Genomic DNA, 18,627 nt, shown 5'->3' with positions numbered 1-18,627 from the left:
TCCACCCAAGTCTCCAACTGATCTATATCCCATTGTATCCTTTGACAATCCACTTCACTATCTGCAACTCCTCCACCTTAGTGTCGTCTGCAAACTTACTAATTAGCCCAGTTACATTTTCCTCCAAGTCATTTATGTATACTACAAACAGCATTCGCGGCATAGATTACAAAAGGAGAGAGGTCATGTTGGAGTTGTATAGAACCTCAGTGAGGCCACAGCTAGAGTACTGTGTGCAGTTCTGGTCGCCACATTATAGGAAGAATGTGATTGCACTGGAGGGGGTGCAGAGGAGATTCACCAGGATGTTGCCTGGTTTGAAACAGTTAAGTTATGAAGAGAGATTGAATAGACTCAGGTTGTTTTCGTTGGAGCAGAGAAGACTGAGGGGCGACCTGATCAAGCTGTACAAGATTATGATGGGCATGGACAGGGTGGATAGGGAGCATCTGTTCCCCTTAGTTGAAGGGTCAGTCACGAGAGGACATAAGTTCAAGGTGAGGGGCAGGAGGCTTTTTTACCCAGAGGATGGTGACGGTCTGGAATGAGCTGCCTGGGTGGGTAGTGGAGGTGGGTTGTCTCATTAAAAAGTACCTGGATAAGCACTTGGCACGCCATAACATTCAAGGCTATGGGCCAAGTGCTGGTAAATGGACTTAGACAGGATGGTCAGGTATTTCTCAAGTGTTGGTGCAGAATCAATGGGCCGAAGGGCCTCACCTGCCCTGTGTGATTCTGTGAATTGCCGCTGGCTGCAGAACCCAGAGCCCTGGGTTTCGGAGCTTGAGCGGCAGCTGGAGTCACTAGCACATCTGCGAGGCTGAGAGCTATGTGGATATCACATTCAGAGAGGTGGTTACACTGCAGCTAAGGAGCCTGGAGACAGAGAGGGTATGGGTGACCACCAAGCAGTCCAGGAGAACTAGGCAGGTAGTGCAGGAGTTCCCTGTGGTCCCACTCACAAATCAGTTTTTCGTTTTGGAAGCTGGTGAGGATGCTGGTTCTTCAGAGAAGTGCAGTCAGAGCCATGTTTGTGGCACCACGAGCAGCTCGGCTGTACAGGAGGGGAGGAAGATGAAAGGAAGAGCAATAGTGAAAGGGGATTCATTAGTTCGGGAACAGACAGGCGTTTCTCCAACCGTAGATGTGACTCCAGGATGGTATGTTGCCTCCCTGGTGCCAGAGTCAAGGATGTCATGGAATGGCTGCAGGACATCCTTCTCGGGGAGGGTGATCAGCCAGAGGCCATGATCCACATTGGCACCAATGACTTAGGTAGGAAGGGGGATATGGTCCTGTGGTCAGAATTTAGGAGCTAAGTCAAAGGTTTAGCAAGTAGGACCTCAAATGTAGTAATCTCTGGATTATTCCCAGTGCCATGTGCAAATGAGTACAGAAATATGAGCATAAGGCAGATGAATGTGTGGCTGGAAAGATAGTGCAGGAGGGAGGAGTTTAGATTCCTGGGACACTGGGACTGACTCTGGGGAAGATGGCGCCTGTACAAGCTAGACGGGTTGCACCTCAACAGAGCCGGGACTGAGTTCCTCGCATGGCGTTTTGCAAGTGCTGTTGGAGGGCTTTAAATTAACTTGGCAGTGGTGTGGGAACAAATAGAGAATATTAGTGAGGAATACCAGATTGCACAAAATAGTGGGAAAGACAGATAGCACTAGTATAGAGAATAGTAAGTTAGTGGGTGGAGTTAGAGTAAGGGAGAAAGTCATGAAATCTAAATCAGGGTTACTGTGCATGTCTGTGAATGCACGGAGTATAGTAAATAAGATTGTGGAGTTACAAGCACAGATTGCCATGTGGAAATACGATGTTGTGGCGATAACAGTGACATGTCTCAAGGAAGGGCAGGACTGGGTGTTAAATATTCCTGGGTACAAGGTATTCAGAAAAGATAGGAAAGGAAAAAAAGGAGGAGGGGTGGTAGTATTGGCTAAGGAGAACACTGCAGTGCTGGAGAAAGAGCATATCCCAGAGGGTTCAAGGACAGAATCAATTTGGCTGGAGCTAAGGTGTAGCCTACAGACCACCAGCTAGTGGGAAGGATGTAGAGGAACAAATCTGCAGGGATGTTACAGAAAGATGCAAGCTTTATAGAGTAGTTGTAATGGGGGACTTTAATTACCCGTATATAGACTGGGACAGTGGTAGTGTAAAGGATGATGAGGGCAAGAGTTCCTAGATTGTGTTCAGGAGAATTTATTACAGCAGTATGTGTACAGTCCAACAAGAAAGGATGCATTGTTGGACTTGTTTCTTGGAAATGAGGTGGCCAAGTAGATCAAGCATTAGTGAGGGAACATTTAGGAGACAGTGATCATTGTATCATAAGGTTTAAGATGATGGTAGAAAAGGACAATGTGTAATCCAGAATAAGAATAATTAACTTGGGGGAGAGCCAACTTCATTGGGGCAAGAATGTCACAGTGCCTTTCAACTTTAGTTACAGACAGCTTATCCAACACTCCTTTCTTATCAATTTTGAACCCTTCTAGTGACAGTTTCCTCCTCTGTTACCGTGGCCTGGGCCGGTAGACTGGAACCAAAGGTTGGCAGGAAAAACTGTCGCTGAACAATGGGCTATCTTCAAAGAAGAAATGGTTCAGGCAGTCAAGGTATATTCCCTCAAAAGGGAGAAGTGGGGCAAACAAATTCAGAGCTCCCTAGATGAAAAAGAAGGTAGAAATTAAGATAAAGAAGAAAAAGTGTGCTTATGACAGGTGTCAGGTAGAAAATACAATTGAGAACCAAACAGAATACAGAAGGTTCAAAGGGGAGGTGAAAGAGTAAATAAAAGAAGCTAAGAGGGATTATGAGAAAAGACTGGCAGCCAATACAAAGGGAAATCCCAAAGTCTTTTATTGGCACACAAATAATAAGAGGGTGGTAAGAGGAGGAGTAGGGCCAATTAGGGACCAAAAAGGGGACTTACACATGGAGGCAGGGGGCTTAGCTAAGGTGTTTAATGAATACTTTGCATCTGTCTTTATCAAGGAAGCAGATCTTACCCAGGCCACGGTAACAGAGGAGGAAACTGTCACTAGAAGGGTTCAAAATTGATAAGAAAGGAGTGTTGGATAAGCTGTCTGTACTTAAAGTTGAAAGGCACTGTGACCAGATGAGATGCATCCAAGGATGTTGAAGGAAGTGAGAGTGGAAATTGCAGAGGCATTGGCCATAATCTTTCAGCCTTCCCTAGACTCAGGGGAGGTGCTAGAGGACTGGAGAATTGCAAACATTACGCCCTTGTTTGAAAAAGGTTGTAAGGATAAGCCCAGCAATTACAAACCAGTCAGTTTAATTTCAGTGGTGGGGAAGCTTCTAGAGATAATTGTGAGTTGATTAGAAAGAGGCAGCATGGATTTCTAAAGGGAAAACTGTATTTAACGAACTTGCTGTGGTTTTTTGAAGAGGTAATGGAGAGGGTAGATGAATGTGGTGATGCTGTTGATGTGTACGTGAATTTTCAAAAGACACTCAGTACAGTGCCACACAACAGACTTGTGAGAAAAGTTATAGCTCATGGAATAAAAGGGGCAGTAGCAATGTGGATACAAAATTGGCTGAGTAATAGGAAACAGAGGGTAATGGTCAATGGATATTTTTTGGACTGGAGGAAGGTGTGTAGTGAAGTTCCCCAGGGGCTGGTATTGGAATCCATGCTTCTCCTGATATGTATAAATGATCTAGATCTTGGTGTGCAGGGGACAATTTCAAAGTTTGTGGATGATACGAAACTTGGAAGCATTGTAAACTGTGAGGAGGACAGTATAAAACTTCAAAAGGACATGGACAAGTTGGTGGAGTGGGCAGATAGGTGGCAGATGAAGTTCAATGTGGAGAAGTGTGAGGTGAAATATTTTGGTAGGAAGAACATGGAGAGGCAATATAAAATAAGGGGTACAATTCGTCAGGGTGTGCAGGAGCAAAGGGATCTGGGTGTATGTGTGCATAGGTCATCGAAGGTGGCAGGACAGTTGGAGAGAGCAGTTAATAAAGCATACAGTATCCTGGGCTTTATTCATAGGGGCATAGAGTACAAGAGCAAGACAGTTAAGCTGAACTTAAATAGGACACTAGTTAGACCTCAACTGGAGTTTAGTGTACAGTTTTGGGTGCCACATTATAGGAAGGATGTGAACACTTTGGAGAGAATGCAGAAGAGGTTTACAAGAATGGTCCCAGAGATGAGAAACTTGAATAACGAAGGTAGATTAGGGAGGTTGGGACTGTTCTCCTTGGAGAGGAGAAAGCTAAGAGGAGATTTTATAGAGGTGTTCAAAATCATGAGTGGGCTGGATATAGCAGATGGGGAGAAAACGTACCCGCTCATGAAAGGATCAAGAACGAGAGAGCACAGATTTAAAGTGATTTGCAAAAGAAGCAGTTGTGATGTGAGAAAAAATTTTTTCACACAGCAAGTGGTTCAGGAGTGAAATGCACTGCCTGTAAGTGTGGTGGAGGCAGGTTCAATTGAGGCATTAGATGATTATTTAAATAGAAACAATGTGCAGGGTTACTTGGAAAAGGCAGGAGAATGGCACTAAGTCATAATGCTCAGTTGGAGAGCCGGTGCAGACACAATGGGCTGAATGGCCTCCTTCTGCGTCATAACAATTCTATAATTCTGTGACTCATTCAACTTGTCTAAATGGCCTTGAAGCCTCTCAACAACCTCCTCATCACTCACATTCCCACCAAGTTTAACATCGTCAGCATACTTCGATATATTAAATTTGGTTCCTTCATCCAAATCATTGAAATATATTGTGAATAGCCGGGGCCTGAATACTGATCTCTGTGGTACCCCACTAGTCACCGCCTGCCACTCCGAAAAAGTCTTATTTATTCGTACTCTATGTTTCCTGTCTGCTAACCAATTCTCAATCCATGCCAATATATTATCCCCAATCTCATGTGCTTTAATTTTATACAGTAACGTCTTATGTGGGACTTTATCAAAAGCTTTCTGAAAATCCAAATACACCACATCACTAGTTACATCCTCAAAAAATCCAGTGGGTTTGTCAAACGTGATTTCCCTTTCATAAATCTATGTTGACTTTGTCTAATCCCGTTGATATTTTCCAAGTGTCCTGTTATCACATCCTTTATAATAGACACTAGCATTTTCCCTAATACTGAGGTTAGGCTAACCAGTCTGTAATTCTGTTTTCTCCCTCTGTCTTTTTTTAAATAGTGGGGTTACATTCGCTACCCTCCAATCTGCCAGGACTGTTCCAGAATCTAGAGAATTTTAGAAGATGACAACCAACATATCCATTATTTCCATGGCCACCTCCTTTAGCGCCCTGGGATGTAGATCATCAGGCCCTGGGGGTTTATCAGCTTTCAGCCCCATTAATTCCTCTAGCACTGTTTTTTTAGTAATACTGATTTCCTTCAATTCCTCCTTCTCAGTGGACCCTAGGATTTCTGGGAAGTTATTTGTGTCTTCTTCCATGATGACAGAACTAAAGCAGTTGTTTAACTGCTCTGCCATTTCTTTGTTCTCTATTATAAATTCTCCTGTTTTGGACATTTGTCTTCACAAATCTTTTTTTCTTTTTATATACTTATAGAAACTTTTACAGTCCACTTTTGTGTTCCTTACAAGTTTACTCTCATACCCCTCTTAATCCACCTCTTAGTCTGCCTTTGATGAATTCTAAACTGCTCTCAATCCTCCAGCTTACTACTTTTTCTAGCAACTTTATATGACTCCTCTTTTGATCTGATACTATCCTTAATTTCTTTTGTTAGCCAAGGTTGGGCCACTTTTCCTGTTGTGCTTTTTGCACCAGAAATGAATGTGTAACTGTTGTAATGCATGCATTAGTTCCTTAAATATTAGCCATTATGTATCCACCACCATCCCTTTAAATGAAGTTCCCCAATCTATCCAACCCAACTCATGCCTCATACCTTTGTTGTTTCCTTTGTTTAGATTTAGGACCCTAGTTTCTGATCAGATTATTTCACATTCCATCCGAATGAAGAATTCTATCATGTTATGGTCACTGTTCCCTAAAGGATCTCTCACAACAAAATTATTAATTAATCCCTTCTCATTGCACAATACCAAATCTAGCCTGTTCCTTAGTTGGTTCCTCGACGTACTGGTCAACAAAACCATCTCATACACACTCCAGGAATTTGTCCGCCACAGTATTATTGCTAATTTGGTTTGCCCAGTCTATATGTAGATTAAAGTGCCCCACGATTACTGTACATAAGAATTAGGAGCAGGAGTAGGCAATTTAGCGCCTCGAGCCTGCCCCACCATTCAATACAATCATGGCTGATCTAATTTCAGCCTCAACTCCAATTTCCCACCCTCCCCTCATAACTTTTCAATCCATGACTAATTAAAAATCTGTCTATCTCCTCCTTAAATTTATTCAGCATCCTGGCATCCACTGCTCTCTGAGGTAGTGAATTCCACAGATTCGCGACCCTTTGAGAAAAGCAATTCCTCCTCATCTCTGATTTAAATCTACCACCCCTTAGCCTAAAACTATGGCCTCTCATTCTAGAATGCCCCACAAGCGGAAACATCTGCTCCACGTCTACTTTGTCTATCCCCTTTAGCATCTTATATACCTCAATTAGATCTCCTCTCATCCTTCTAAACTCTAGCAAGTATAGGCCTAAACTGCCCAACATCCCCTCATACGACAAGCCCTGCATCTCTGGAACCAATCTAGTGAACCTCCTCTGAACCACCTCCAATCCTTCCTCAAGTAAGGGGACCAAAACTGTGTACAGTACCTCCAGCTGCAGTCTCACCAATACCTTGTACAGTTGCAACAACACTTTGCTATTTTTATACTCTATTACTTTAGCCAAAATTCCATTTGCCTTCCTTATTTCCTGCTGTACCTGCATACGAGCTTTCAATGATTCATGTGCAAGGACACCCAGATCCCTCTGCACTGAAGCATTCTGAAGTTTCTCTCCATTTAAATAATAAGCCGCCTTTTTATTCTTCCAACCAAAATGGATAACCTCACACTTATCCACGTCAAACTCCATCTGCCAAATGTTGGCCCATTCACCTAACCTATCCATAACCATTTGTAAATTTCTTATTTCTTCATTGCAACTTACTTTCCCACCTATTTTGGTGTCATCTGCAAATTTAGCTATAGTACCTTCTATCCCTGAATCCAAGTCATTAATACAGATTGTAAACATTTGGGGCCCAAGGACCGAACCCTGTGGCACCCCACTAGTTACAGCTTGCCATCCAGAAAAAGATCCATTTATCCTGACTCTGCTTTCTGTTGGTTAGCCAATCCTCTATCCAAGCTAATATATTACCCCAACTCCGTGTGATCTTATCTTGTGTATTAATCTCAGGCTTTCTGGAAGTCCAGATATACTACATCTACAGGATCCCCATTATCCACTTTGCTTGTCACATCTTCAATGAACTCTAGCAAGTTAGTCAAACACGATTTACTGTTCATAAAAGCACGCTGACTCTGATGGATTGCCTTTTGACTTTCCAAATACTCCATCACTACTTCCTTAATAATGTATTCCAACAATTGCCCAACGACAGACGTTAAATTAACTGGTCTATAGTTTCCTACTTTCTGCCTCCCCCTACACTTTTTGAATAAGGGAGTTATATTAGCATTTTTCCAATCCACTGGAACCTTTCCAGAATCCAGGAAATTTTGGAATATTGTAGCCAATGGATCCATTGTCCCTGTTGCCACTTCCTTTAAGACCCTGGGGTGTAGGCCATCCGGTCCTGGGAACTTGTCACCTTTTAATCCCAATAGTTTGCTTATTACTTTTTCTCTAGTGACGGTGATTGTTCTAAGTTCCTTCTTCTCTATATCCTCTGCAATACCTGTTACTATTGGAGTGGTACTAGTGCCCTCCACCATGAAAACTGAGACAAAATATTGATTAATTGTCTCTGCCATTTCTGCGTTCCCCACTCCCCAGTCTCATCCTCCAAGGGACTAATATTCACTTTAGCTACTTGCTTTCCTTTTATATACTTGTAGAAGTTTTTGCCCTCGGTTTTTACATTTTGCGCTAATTTTCTTTCATAATTTACCTTTGCTCTTTTTATTTTTTTTTAGTAACCCTTTGTTGATCTTTAAAAGTTTCCCAATCTTCTAGCCTGCCACTGACCTTTGCAATTTGGTATGCCTTAGTTTTTGCCTTTATGTTATCTTTAACTTCCTTGCTTAGTATTGGATGCTTTTTCCCCCCCCTTACCATTTTTCCTCCTCTTTGGAATATATTTTACTTGGGAGGAATTGAATATCTCCTTAAGTATCTGCCACTGTTCATCAACTGTTCTAGCTTGTAGTCTTCCTGCCCAATCCACTGGAGCCAAATCTGCCCTCATACCTATGTAGTTACCTTAGTTTAACTCCAGAACACTAGTGTGGGACTCAAGTTTCTCGCTCTCAAACTGAATTTAAATTCTAGCATGCTATGATCGCTCTTCCCTAGAGGATCCTTTACTGTGAGCTCGTTAATTAATCCCATCCCATTACACAAAACCAAATCCAGAATAGCCTGCTCCCGGGTTGATTCCACAACATATTGCTCCAAGAAACAATCTCTAATACACTCTATGAACTCTCCCTCGAGGCTACCCTTGCCAATTTGGTTAATCCAGTCTATATGCATATTAAAATCACCCATGATTATTGCAATGCCTTTCTTACATACTCCCAGTATTTCCTGGTTTATACTGTGCCCTACTACTGAACTACTGTTTGGGGAGCTATAGATTACTCCCACCAGGGACTTATTTCCCTTGCTATTTCTTAGTTCTACCCAGACTGACTCTACGTCTTGCTCTGCAGTGCCTATATTATCCCTCACGATAGCACTGATCTCTTCCTTTACCAACAAAGCTACACCACCTCCTTTTCCTTCCTGCCTATCCTTCCGAAACACTGAGGGCCCTTGGATATTCAACTCCCACCTGTTCTCCCTGTAACCACGTCTCAGTAATCGTCATCAAATCATACCTATTTATCTCTATTTGCGCTGTTAACTCATTAGTTTTATTCTGAATGCTACATGCATTCAGATACAAAGCCTTTAAGTTTCCCCTATTGTCAATTTTCCCTCCTCTTATATGATTATTTGGTGCAATATGGTGTTCACACACTCTGTCCCTTCCTTTCACTTTTTGGTAACAATGAGCCTCATCACTAACCTGCTCCACTAACCTCTCCTTAAGCTTTGATTTTTTTTTACATTTCCATACAACTGAACCCTCCCCCCCCCGACTATTTAGTTTAAAGCCCTATCTACAACCCCAGTTATGCAATTCGCCAGGACACTGGTCCCAGCATGATTCAAGTGGAGCACGTCCGAACAGAATAGCTCCCTCTTTCCCCTGTACTGGTGCCAAAGTCCCATGAATTCAAACCCATTTCTCCCACACCAATCTTTGAGCCACGCATTTACCTCTTTAATCCTATTGAACCTGTGCCAATTAGCTTGTGGATCAGGTAGTAATCCAGAGATTATTACCTTTTTGGTTCTGCCTTTTAATTTAGCCCCTAGCTGCTCGTATTCCCTCACTTCTTTCCTTGTTCTACCTATATCATTGGTACATACCTGGACCACGACAACTGGATCTTTACCCTCACACTCCAAGTTCCTTTGCAGCCCAGATGAGATATCCTTAACCCTGGCACCAGGTAGGCAACACAGCCTTCGGGACTCTCGATCCTGGCTGCAGAGAACAGTATCTATTCCCCTAATTATACTATCCCCGATTACAACTACATTTCTCTTTTCTCCCTCCACTTGAATGGCTCCCTGTACCACGGTGCTATGGTCAGTTTTCTTATCCTCCTTACAGTCCCCGCTCTCATCCACACAGGGCGCAAGAATCTCGAACCTGTTGGGTAAGGGCAAGGGCTGAGGGTCCTGCAGTGCTACTTCCTGGATCCCTCTTCCTGCCTCACTCATAGTCACACCCTCCTGTCCCTGACCACTGGCTGAATTTAAGGTAGTTAATCTAAGGGGTGTGACTGCCTCCTGAAACCCAACGTCCAGGTAACTCTCCCCCTCCCTGAGGGTCGCAGTATCCGAAGCTCAGACTCCAGCTCATGAACTCTGAGCCGGAGTTCCTCGGGAAACCAACTTTTGACACAGATGTGGTCACTAGGAACCACAATGGAGTCCACCAGCTTCCACATCATGCAGATACAACACATCGCCTGGCCATGCATCTCTATTTTATTTAATTAGTTTTTCAATTTGTTTTTAAATTTCCTACTGGTCCTTAGTTTATCAATCTGTAAAATATTTCTCCTATTTACCTTTAATCTGAAAGCAAGTTAAAATAAAGATTCAAAATACACTTTATAAAATCAACTGGAACTTGCTCTCTCTGCTGAGTTGAAGCTGAAGTGTTAGACCTCCGATCCTGAGCCCCAGTAGTCACCTTTAACCTGAAATCACTTAGAATAGGTAGTTCAAACTAGCAATTACTTACCAGCCAATGAACCTACGATTTTCCTTTGATGTCACTCTTCGTGTTTTTTCACTCGGCGACAGTGACTGCAGAGGACACTCTTCCCAGACTGCTTCCTGGCGATGGTGTCTGCAGCTCATATTCCCAGCTGTAGTACAGTTATTACACGCATCTCTAATTTCCTGTTCAATGCGTCCCCTACCTTATCACTACTATTTGGAGGCCAATAGACAACTCCCACTAATGTTTTCCACCCCTTGTTGCTTCTTAGCTCCACCCAGACTGCTTCTACATCTAGATTTTCTGAGTCAGTATCCTGTCTCACTATTGCACTAATTTCATCCTTAACTAACAATGCCACCTCACCTCCTTTTGCTTTTTGCCTGTCCTTCCTAAATATCGAATACCCTTGAATATTCAGTTTCATCCTTGACCATTCTGTAGCCATGTTCTGTAATCGCCATCATATCATACCTGTTTACATCTATGTGCATTGTTAATTTGTCTACCTTAGTGCAATTGCTCCCTGCATTCGAATAGTGCCTTTAGACTTGTCTTTTTAACATTTTTACACACCTTTTTTGTACTATGGCCCCATTTGTTGCTAGTCCTCATTTCCTCTGCCTTCCACTTTTGTTTTCTACTTTCTGTCTTTTTTCCTATCTTTGTTACCTTCTCTTGCATCTCCCCGCTCAGGTTCCCATCCCCCTGCCACTCTAGTTTAAACCCTCCCCAGGTTAGGAGAAGTAAATTGACTCCTCTCTTTGTCCCACTTCTGGGTTGGTTATAACAATTTGAATTTTAAAAAAAGATTTGATATTGCCAATTTAATATGCTCTTGGCTGTATATAGCTCACTGTAAGAAATAAGCCAGCCAGGTTCCTTAAGTTATTAAGTAAAGAGTTAGTTTTATTGCTGAAACTCACTCAGGTAAAGATGCAGAAATTATTAATAAAAGGTTTAAAATGTACAAAAATGTCCTACCCATGCCCAACTATCTCCCCCAAGCATGCAAAAAAAAACTCTGCAAAGTATCAGATCCTAAAACTTGGCCAAGTAAAAAGTAAAGTCAGAGAAAAAAATATTCACGGATTGTCCGGATGCGTGTTTACTGCTGAAGGATCACTTTCCACAGTAGCTACTGGTACTTGGGTTTCCCACTGGAACAGTTGTGGCAGGTTGATTCTCTTTTCTCTTGGAGACAGTGGTGTTGATTCAGAATCCTCTTTTAAGAACGCTCGGCTTTCAGCAAGAGGGTCATCTGGTGGGTTTCAAATCACAATAGGTCAGCTTTGATGAGAGAGGTTTCAGAGAAATCCAGTCAGACAGTTGCCCCTGTCGCAGTCTCTCTGACTGTTCCAATCTGGCTTATCTTAGCGACTGTTTTTGAGAGCTTCATAGACTCTGTTTCTCCATAAAGCGGCTTGTGTTCTTCGCAAATGCAACATAGTAGCTGTTGCAGGCCAGTGTCCTTTGCTTAGCAAAAGTGTTCTTTTCAAAGTGATGTCCAGCCGATGACATTATAAATTAATATTTGATATAACATATCTTCATAACAACTTATACCTTAGATTGAAAAGCACAATAAAACACAACCACAGATACCTTAATCTAAAATGGTCAACTCAACCTTCCCTTTTCCTTTGTGAGTCGCCCCCAGAAAGTCTTTGGCTACTTATCTGATTCTTGAAGGTCCTCCACTTTCTTGGGATCAACTCCAAACTTTTCCACAGCAGCCTTGTAAGGCCTGGGACTTTTCAGCTCCAGCTTGATCTTCACTCTCATTTCCTACGCAGTGCCCTAAGCAGAATATTAGAGGCACTCCTGGTTTCTAATAGCTCCAAGCTAGGCAAATCATCCAGCCTCTATTTCCCTCATGAACTCTGTCTCCAAACTGAGCTCAAGCTCCCACCTGCATCCCACGCTGTGCATGATAAAAGTTAGTATTTTCGCGTTTTGAGGTGCAGGCCTGGCTTATGTTCTTTGCTCCTTCGACTTAGCTGCAAACTACAGAAGACCCAAAGCTGCAACTGCCACTGCTTCTGGGAGCAGGAACACACACACATAAATTAAACAAAGAAACCTCCCTAATCTCCGCAGGCCATCTCCAAGGCACTGTGACATACTTGAAATGGTCCAAACAGAAATGTAAATTAACTATACTTTACCTTGTATTTTTATATTTCTAATGGAGTTAACGGCCTTCTCTCCAGACTCCCTGGTTCCACAACGAACCCCACTGTTTACAAAGGTGCTTTCAGCTTATTTGATCTGGGAACTACATAAATAAGTTAAATCTTTTATTGAGGTAGGTGTAGACCTTGTAGCTGTATCAAACTCAGAGACAGGTCATCCATTGTTTAAGCTTTCTCACTTCCAACCCTGACCGTATTAACTAAACATAGGTCACCCCTTGAACTGCTGTTACTTGAGTTGTTCTGGCAATTTCTAAAGAAATTGCAGCAAGTTTCCCATCCAAATTTAATCTCCCCAAAACTAAAAGTTACCTCTAAAATATTAATACAAGCCCATGAAACTAGATGATTATGACAATATACTTTCTGAAAAAACATACAAAAAAAGAGAACAAGTAGATATAACAATACCTGGAGGCAGCCAGACAGAATCCAAGGAAAAGGGAGAAGCAGGTTGGAAGAGATTAAGGCTAAGAATAAGATAACCAGCTGGGAGAGAGTCAGAAACCTCTTTCATGGAAACCAATGGGCTAAGAAACGAGAACAGCAACATAAAGCTTGTGAAGAACAAGTGAAGGGGGAGGTAAAAAGGCTTAAAAACTGACTCTTATGAGGTAAAATATACTGTAAACTGGAAAAAAAGGCATATGCACAAGCAGTTTAAAGTAATTCAAGCAGAGGCATGTGATTCCCTTAAACCATCAAGTGTAAACCACAACACGTGCAATATACCATTACAAAATCTCTTTCAAGGAGTTCTCTGTTTTTTCGCTGTTTGAAATTTCAGCCATGTTAACATTTGATCTGAGTTATAGATGGATGGAAACAATTAATAAAGTATGCACATTTTAGCAGCAAGAACCTTAATTGCCTACAATTGCCCAAAGTAAAAATACCATGTGGGGTTATGTTGTCCAGGCAGATTATACTTGCTGTCTCCATGCTGCATGCAGAATGCAGCAATTTGAACTTCTAAGTAACCATAACAACATTTGTTTTGTTGTCTAAACATAAATGATCTGCTTTTGCATTAACTCAGCCATGGAATTATCGGAACTTTAGGACTGTTCAAAATGTTAATTATCAAATCAGAATGGAGATCCAGTTGCTGCTTTTTACAACTTTTGTTTCATTCAGTAATCCTTTAAAGGCAACATGTACATGGAGGAGAAGCTCTTTAAATGCAAATTATATTACCCATTTCCCGTCTCTCCTCACTAACATGGATTTTTTTGTTTATCCGTTAGCTGTATCCCTTCTTCTACAAACATACGAAATAGGAGCAGAAGTAGGCCATTCGGCCCCGTGAGCCTGCTCTGACATTTAATAAGATCATGGCTAATCTGTTTGTGTTTTAAGTTCTACATTCCCATCTATCCCGATAACCTTTGATGACTTTGCCTAACAAGAGTTTTTTAAAATTAATTCATGGAATGTGGGCGTCGCTGGCTAGGTCAGCATTTATTGCCCATCCCTAATTGCCCTTGAGAAGGCGGTAGTGAGCAGCTTTCTTGAGCTGCTGCAGCCCATGTGGTGTAGGTACACCCACAATGAAGTTAGGGAAGGAGTTCCAAGATTTTGACCCTGCAACAGTGAAGGAACAGCAATATATTTTCAAGTCAGGATGGTGAGTGGCTTGGAGGGGGATTTCCAGATGGTGGTGTTCCCATCTATCTGCTGACCTTGTCCTTCTGGTTTCTAGTAGTCATGGGTTTGGAAGATGCTGTCTAAGGAGGCTTGGTGAGTTTCTGCAGTGCATCTTGTAGATGGTACACATTGCTGCCACTATGCATTGATGGTGGAGGGAGTGAATGTTTGTGGATGTGGTGCAAATCAAGCGGGCTGCTTTGCCCTGGATGGTGTCAAGTTTGTTGAGTGTTGTTGGAGCTGCTCTCATCCAGGCAAGTGGAGAGCATTCCATCACACTCCTGACTTGTGCCTTGTAAATGGCGAACAGGCTTTGGGGAATCAGGAGGTGGGTTACTCGTTGCATGATTCCTAGCCTCTGACCTGATCTTGTATCCACAGTATTTATGCGGTTAGTCCAGTTCAGTTTCTGGTTAATGGTAATCCACAGGATTTTGATAATCGGGAATTCTGTGATGGTAATGCCATTGAATATCAAGGAGTGATGGTTGGATTCTCTCTTGTTGGAGATGGTCATTGCCTGACATTTGTGTGGCGCGAATGTTACTTGCTACTTGTCAGCCCAAGCCTGGTTATTGTTCAGGTCTTGCTGCATTTGGACATGGACTGCTTCAGTATCTGAGGAGTCGCGAATGGTGCTGAACATCATGCAATCATCAGCGAACATTCCCACTTCTGACCTTACGATGGAAGGAAGCTGAAGATGGTTGGGCCGAGGACACCACCCTAAGGAACTCGAGCGGTGATTTCCTGGAGCTGAGCTGACTGACCTCCAACAACCACAACCATCTTCCTTTGTGCTAGGTGTAACTCCAACCAGAGGGGAGGTTTCCCCCTGATTCCCATTGACTCCAGGTTTGCTAAGGTTTCTTAATGCCACACTCTGTCAAATGCGGCCTTGGTGTCAAGGACAATCACTCTCACCTCACCTCGGGATTTCAGCTCTATGTTCAGAATCTATGTACCTCTGTCTAAAAATATTCAGTGACCCCACATCCACCGCCTTCTGAGGCACAGAGTTCCAAAGTTATAACCCTCTGAGAGAAAACATTTCTCCTCATCTCTGTCCTATAAGGGTGACCCCTAATTTTAAAACAGTGGCCCTGGTTCTGGACTCACCCACAAGAGGAAACATCATTTGTGTTAACATCCTGCCCTGCTCCCATTCTCTTGTTTATGTGTATTAATTACTTTGTGAACAAAAACTTGCACTGAAATAGTGTCTTCATAACCTCAGGATGTCCCAAAGCACTTTACAGAAAATTAAGTACTTCTTGAAGGATAATCACTGATGTAAAGTTGAAATTGACAGCCAATTCATGCACGGCAATCTCCAGCAAGGAATGTCCAGATCAGCTGTTTTAGGTTTCGTTGAGGGATAAATATTGGCCAGAATAGCAGTGAGAATGGTTGTTGGAGGTCAGTCATCTCAGCTCCAGGACATCGTTGCAGGAATTCCTCAGGGTAGTGTCCTCGGCCTAACCATCTTCAGCTGCTTCATCAATGACCTTCCTTCCAACATAAGGTCAGAGGTGAGGATGTTCACTGATGATTGCTCAGGACCATTCACGACTCCTCAGATACTGAAGCAGTCTGTGTCCAAATGGAGCAACACCTGGACAATATCCAGGCTTGGGCTGACAAGTGGCAAACAACATTCGCACCACACAAGTGTCAGGCAATAACCATCTCCAACAAAGAGAATCCAACCATTGACCCTTGTTTTTCAATGGCATTACCATCACTGAATCCCCCACTATCAACATCCTGGGGGTTACCATTGATCAGAAACTGAACTGGAAAAGCTGTGTAAATACTGTGGCTACAAGAGTAGGTCAGAGGTTAGGAATCATGAGACAAGTAACCCACCTTCTGACTCCCCAAAGCCTGTCCACAACCTATAAGGCACAAGTCAGAAATGTGATGGAATACTCCCCACTTGCCTGGATGAGTGCAGCTCCCACAACACTGAAGAAGCTTGACACCATCCAGGACAAAGCAGCCCACTTGATTGGCGCCACATCCACAAACATTCACTCCCTCCACCATCAACGTACAGTAGCAGCAGTGTGTACCATCTACAAGGTGCACTGCAGGAATTCAACAAGGCTCCTTCAACAGCACCTTCCAAACCCATGACCACCACCATCTAGAAGGGCAAGTCAGCAGATAAATGGGAACACCACCACCTAGAAGCTCCCCTCCAAGTCACTCACCGTCCTGACTTGGAAATATATTGCCATTCCTTCACTGTCGCTGGGTCAAAATTCTGGAACTCCCTTCCTAACAGCATTGTGGGTGTACCCACATCACATGGACTACAGTGTCCAAGAAGGCAGCTCATGACCACCTTCTCAAGGCCAACTAGGGATGGGCAATAAAAGCTGGCCGAGCCAGCGAAGCCCACATCTCATGAATGAATTGAAAAAAAATTCCCCTACTTTTCTTCAAACAGTGCCATATGAGCTTCTAAGTCCACGTGAGTGGGCAGCACTCCCTCAGTACTGCACTGGAGTCTCAACCGAGATTATGTGCTCAAGTCTCTAGAGCTACTCAGAGCACTACTACTGAACTACAGCTGACACCATTGGACTATATCCTTTTGTCATTGTGTGTTAGCTACATTGTAAAAAGATGCAAAAGGAAGCTCTCCTTTGATTGCAATTTTCATCAAAACCATTAGCATATTCCGAAAGAGCCCAGTTATGATTTGGCAGAAGTCTTCACACATTCACTTGGTGACTAGAGGAATTCCTACCCCAAGAAAACAGAAGGTGATTTCTGTCATTGGTGCTAAATTTCTTTTTGTCATGCTGGGACAACATGGCTGAGAACTTGTGTGCTTGCAGCAAATAAATTGCACAAAAGGATTTCAGTAAATGATCCTTTATACTGCGTTCAATATTTCTTTGTATAATATCTCACCAGGTGTGACCAGTGTCCCAGTAGATGTCACTGAACCAGACCACCTAGAAGCTGATCTTCGAGAGAAAATTGAAGAAGAAAAAAAGAGGTTTGTTTATTTGATTTATTTAATTTAATCTTGTTACGTACAGCTCCTACAAAAATGTAACATAAAACAGTCGAGTAGGAAGCTGGGACAATGTTCCTGTTTAACCCTGTGGGCAGAATCTTTTGCCTGTCAGGCGGGCTAATTGGGAGCGGGCGCGGAGCAGATCGCCGCCCATGATTGGCTGCGCGCCGCCATTTTACGTGGGTGGGCCAATTAAGGCCCTCAGCACTCAATGCTACCTGTGCGGGTGGGGGGAGGAGGGAGAGGGGGATCCTGCGCTCTTTCACGCATGCATGCAAAAGAGTGCAGAAATTGCCCTGAGGCACAGAGCTGCCTCAGGGAGATAAAATTAAAATTGAAAGTTTGTAAAAAAAAGAAAGTAAAATAAAAATTATTCAGACATGCCCCCTTATGTGACAAAGTGAGCTAGGACATGTTTATGAATTGTCAAATTTTATTTATTTATTTAATAAAACCTTCATGAAACCTCATCCCGCCCGTGGATGAGGTTTCATGAAAAACACGAACGCTGTTTATTGCTCTTCATCTGCCCGCCAACCCTACGGTTGGACTGGCAGCCCTGTCAATTAGTTTAATTGCTGTATTAATGGCCTTAACAGGCCTTTGACAGTTCAGCGGGTGCACAGCCGCCACCGGCTCACACCTGCTGAACGAAAGATCGGAATGACGCACAGTGATGTCGAGACGCACGCCCGACGTCACCACATGTCATTTAACACGTCAGCATGCGGGGCCCGCCCCTGCACGCCAAAGGGAAAATTCTGCCCTGTATTCATTTAAATTCATGTTATTGTTTAACTGGCAGTTGTTATTATTGCAATTCTGACAATTGTTAGTTTATTACTTACTAGTCTAGCCCTCATCTACCCAGCTGAGGGTGACACCTTCAAAATGGGTGACCCCCAGGATACTATGCCACTTCATCTGTTTCTCAATCAGCATGCAATGCAGTAACAAATGCATTCCCTTTTCTGGTGAGGCCGGAGTCTAGCCTGGTTCAAAGTTAATGTTTTTTTTTTGTTTTTAAACCGCATCAGATACCCCTCCCCACCCAATTTCAACCACTTTACTAGGGAGTGTATTGAGTTAGGGTAGCCCTGTTGGAGGCCCAGAATCAGGTCAGCTGCAATCGTTAGTGACCTGGATAAAGCAAGTAGAAAGACGCAGGGGCAGATTTTCGTGGACTTTTAAAATGGTGGACTGGACTTGGATCCAGAAGTCCTGCTCCCATTTCTGACAGATTCCATTTTCACTGGTCAGGGTAA

The 18,627-nt window shown here is 43.0% G+C and overlaps 1 protein-coding gene across 1 annotated transcript in view; it reads left to right on the top strand.

Annotated features, from left to right (window-relative positions):
• The window catches only part of LOC121277696 (kinesin-like protein KIF6), a 109,416-nt gene that overhangs the window by 54,504 nt on the left and 36,285 nt on the right, over window positions 1-18,627 (top strand). Inside the window, exon 3 of the mRNA XM_041187333.1 lies at window positions 17,257-17,341. Within this exon, the coding sequence (XP_041043267.1) occupies window positions 17,257-17,341 (85 nt within the window). The remainder of the gene's footprint in view (window positions 1-17,256; window positions 17,342-18,627) is intronic.

The sequence above is a fragment of the Carcharodon carcharias genome, chromosome 5 (genome assembly GCF_017639515.1).
Source record: "Carcharodon carcharias isolate sCarCar2 chromosome 5, sCarCar2.pri, whole genome shotgun sequence".
Classification (NCBI taxonomy): domain Eukaryota; kingdom Metazoa; phylum Chordata; class Chondrichthyes; order Lamniformes; family Lamnidae; genus Carcharodon; species Carcharodon carcharias.
Note: the sequence above shows the minus strand (reverse complement) of the source record. Positions and strands in the feature narration are given on the sequence as shown.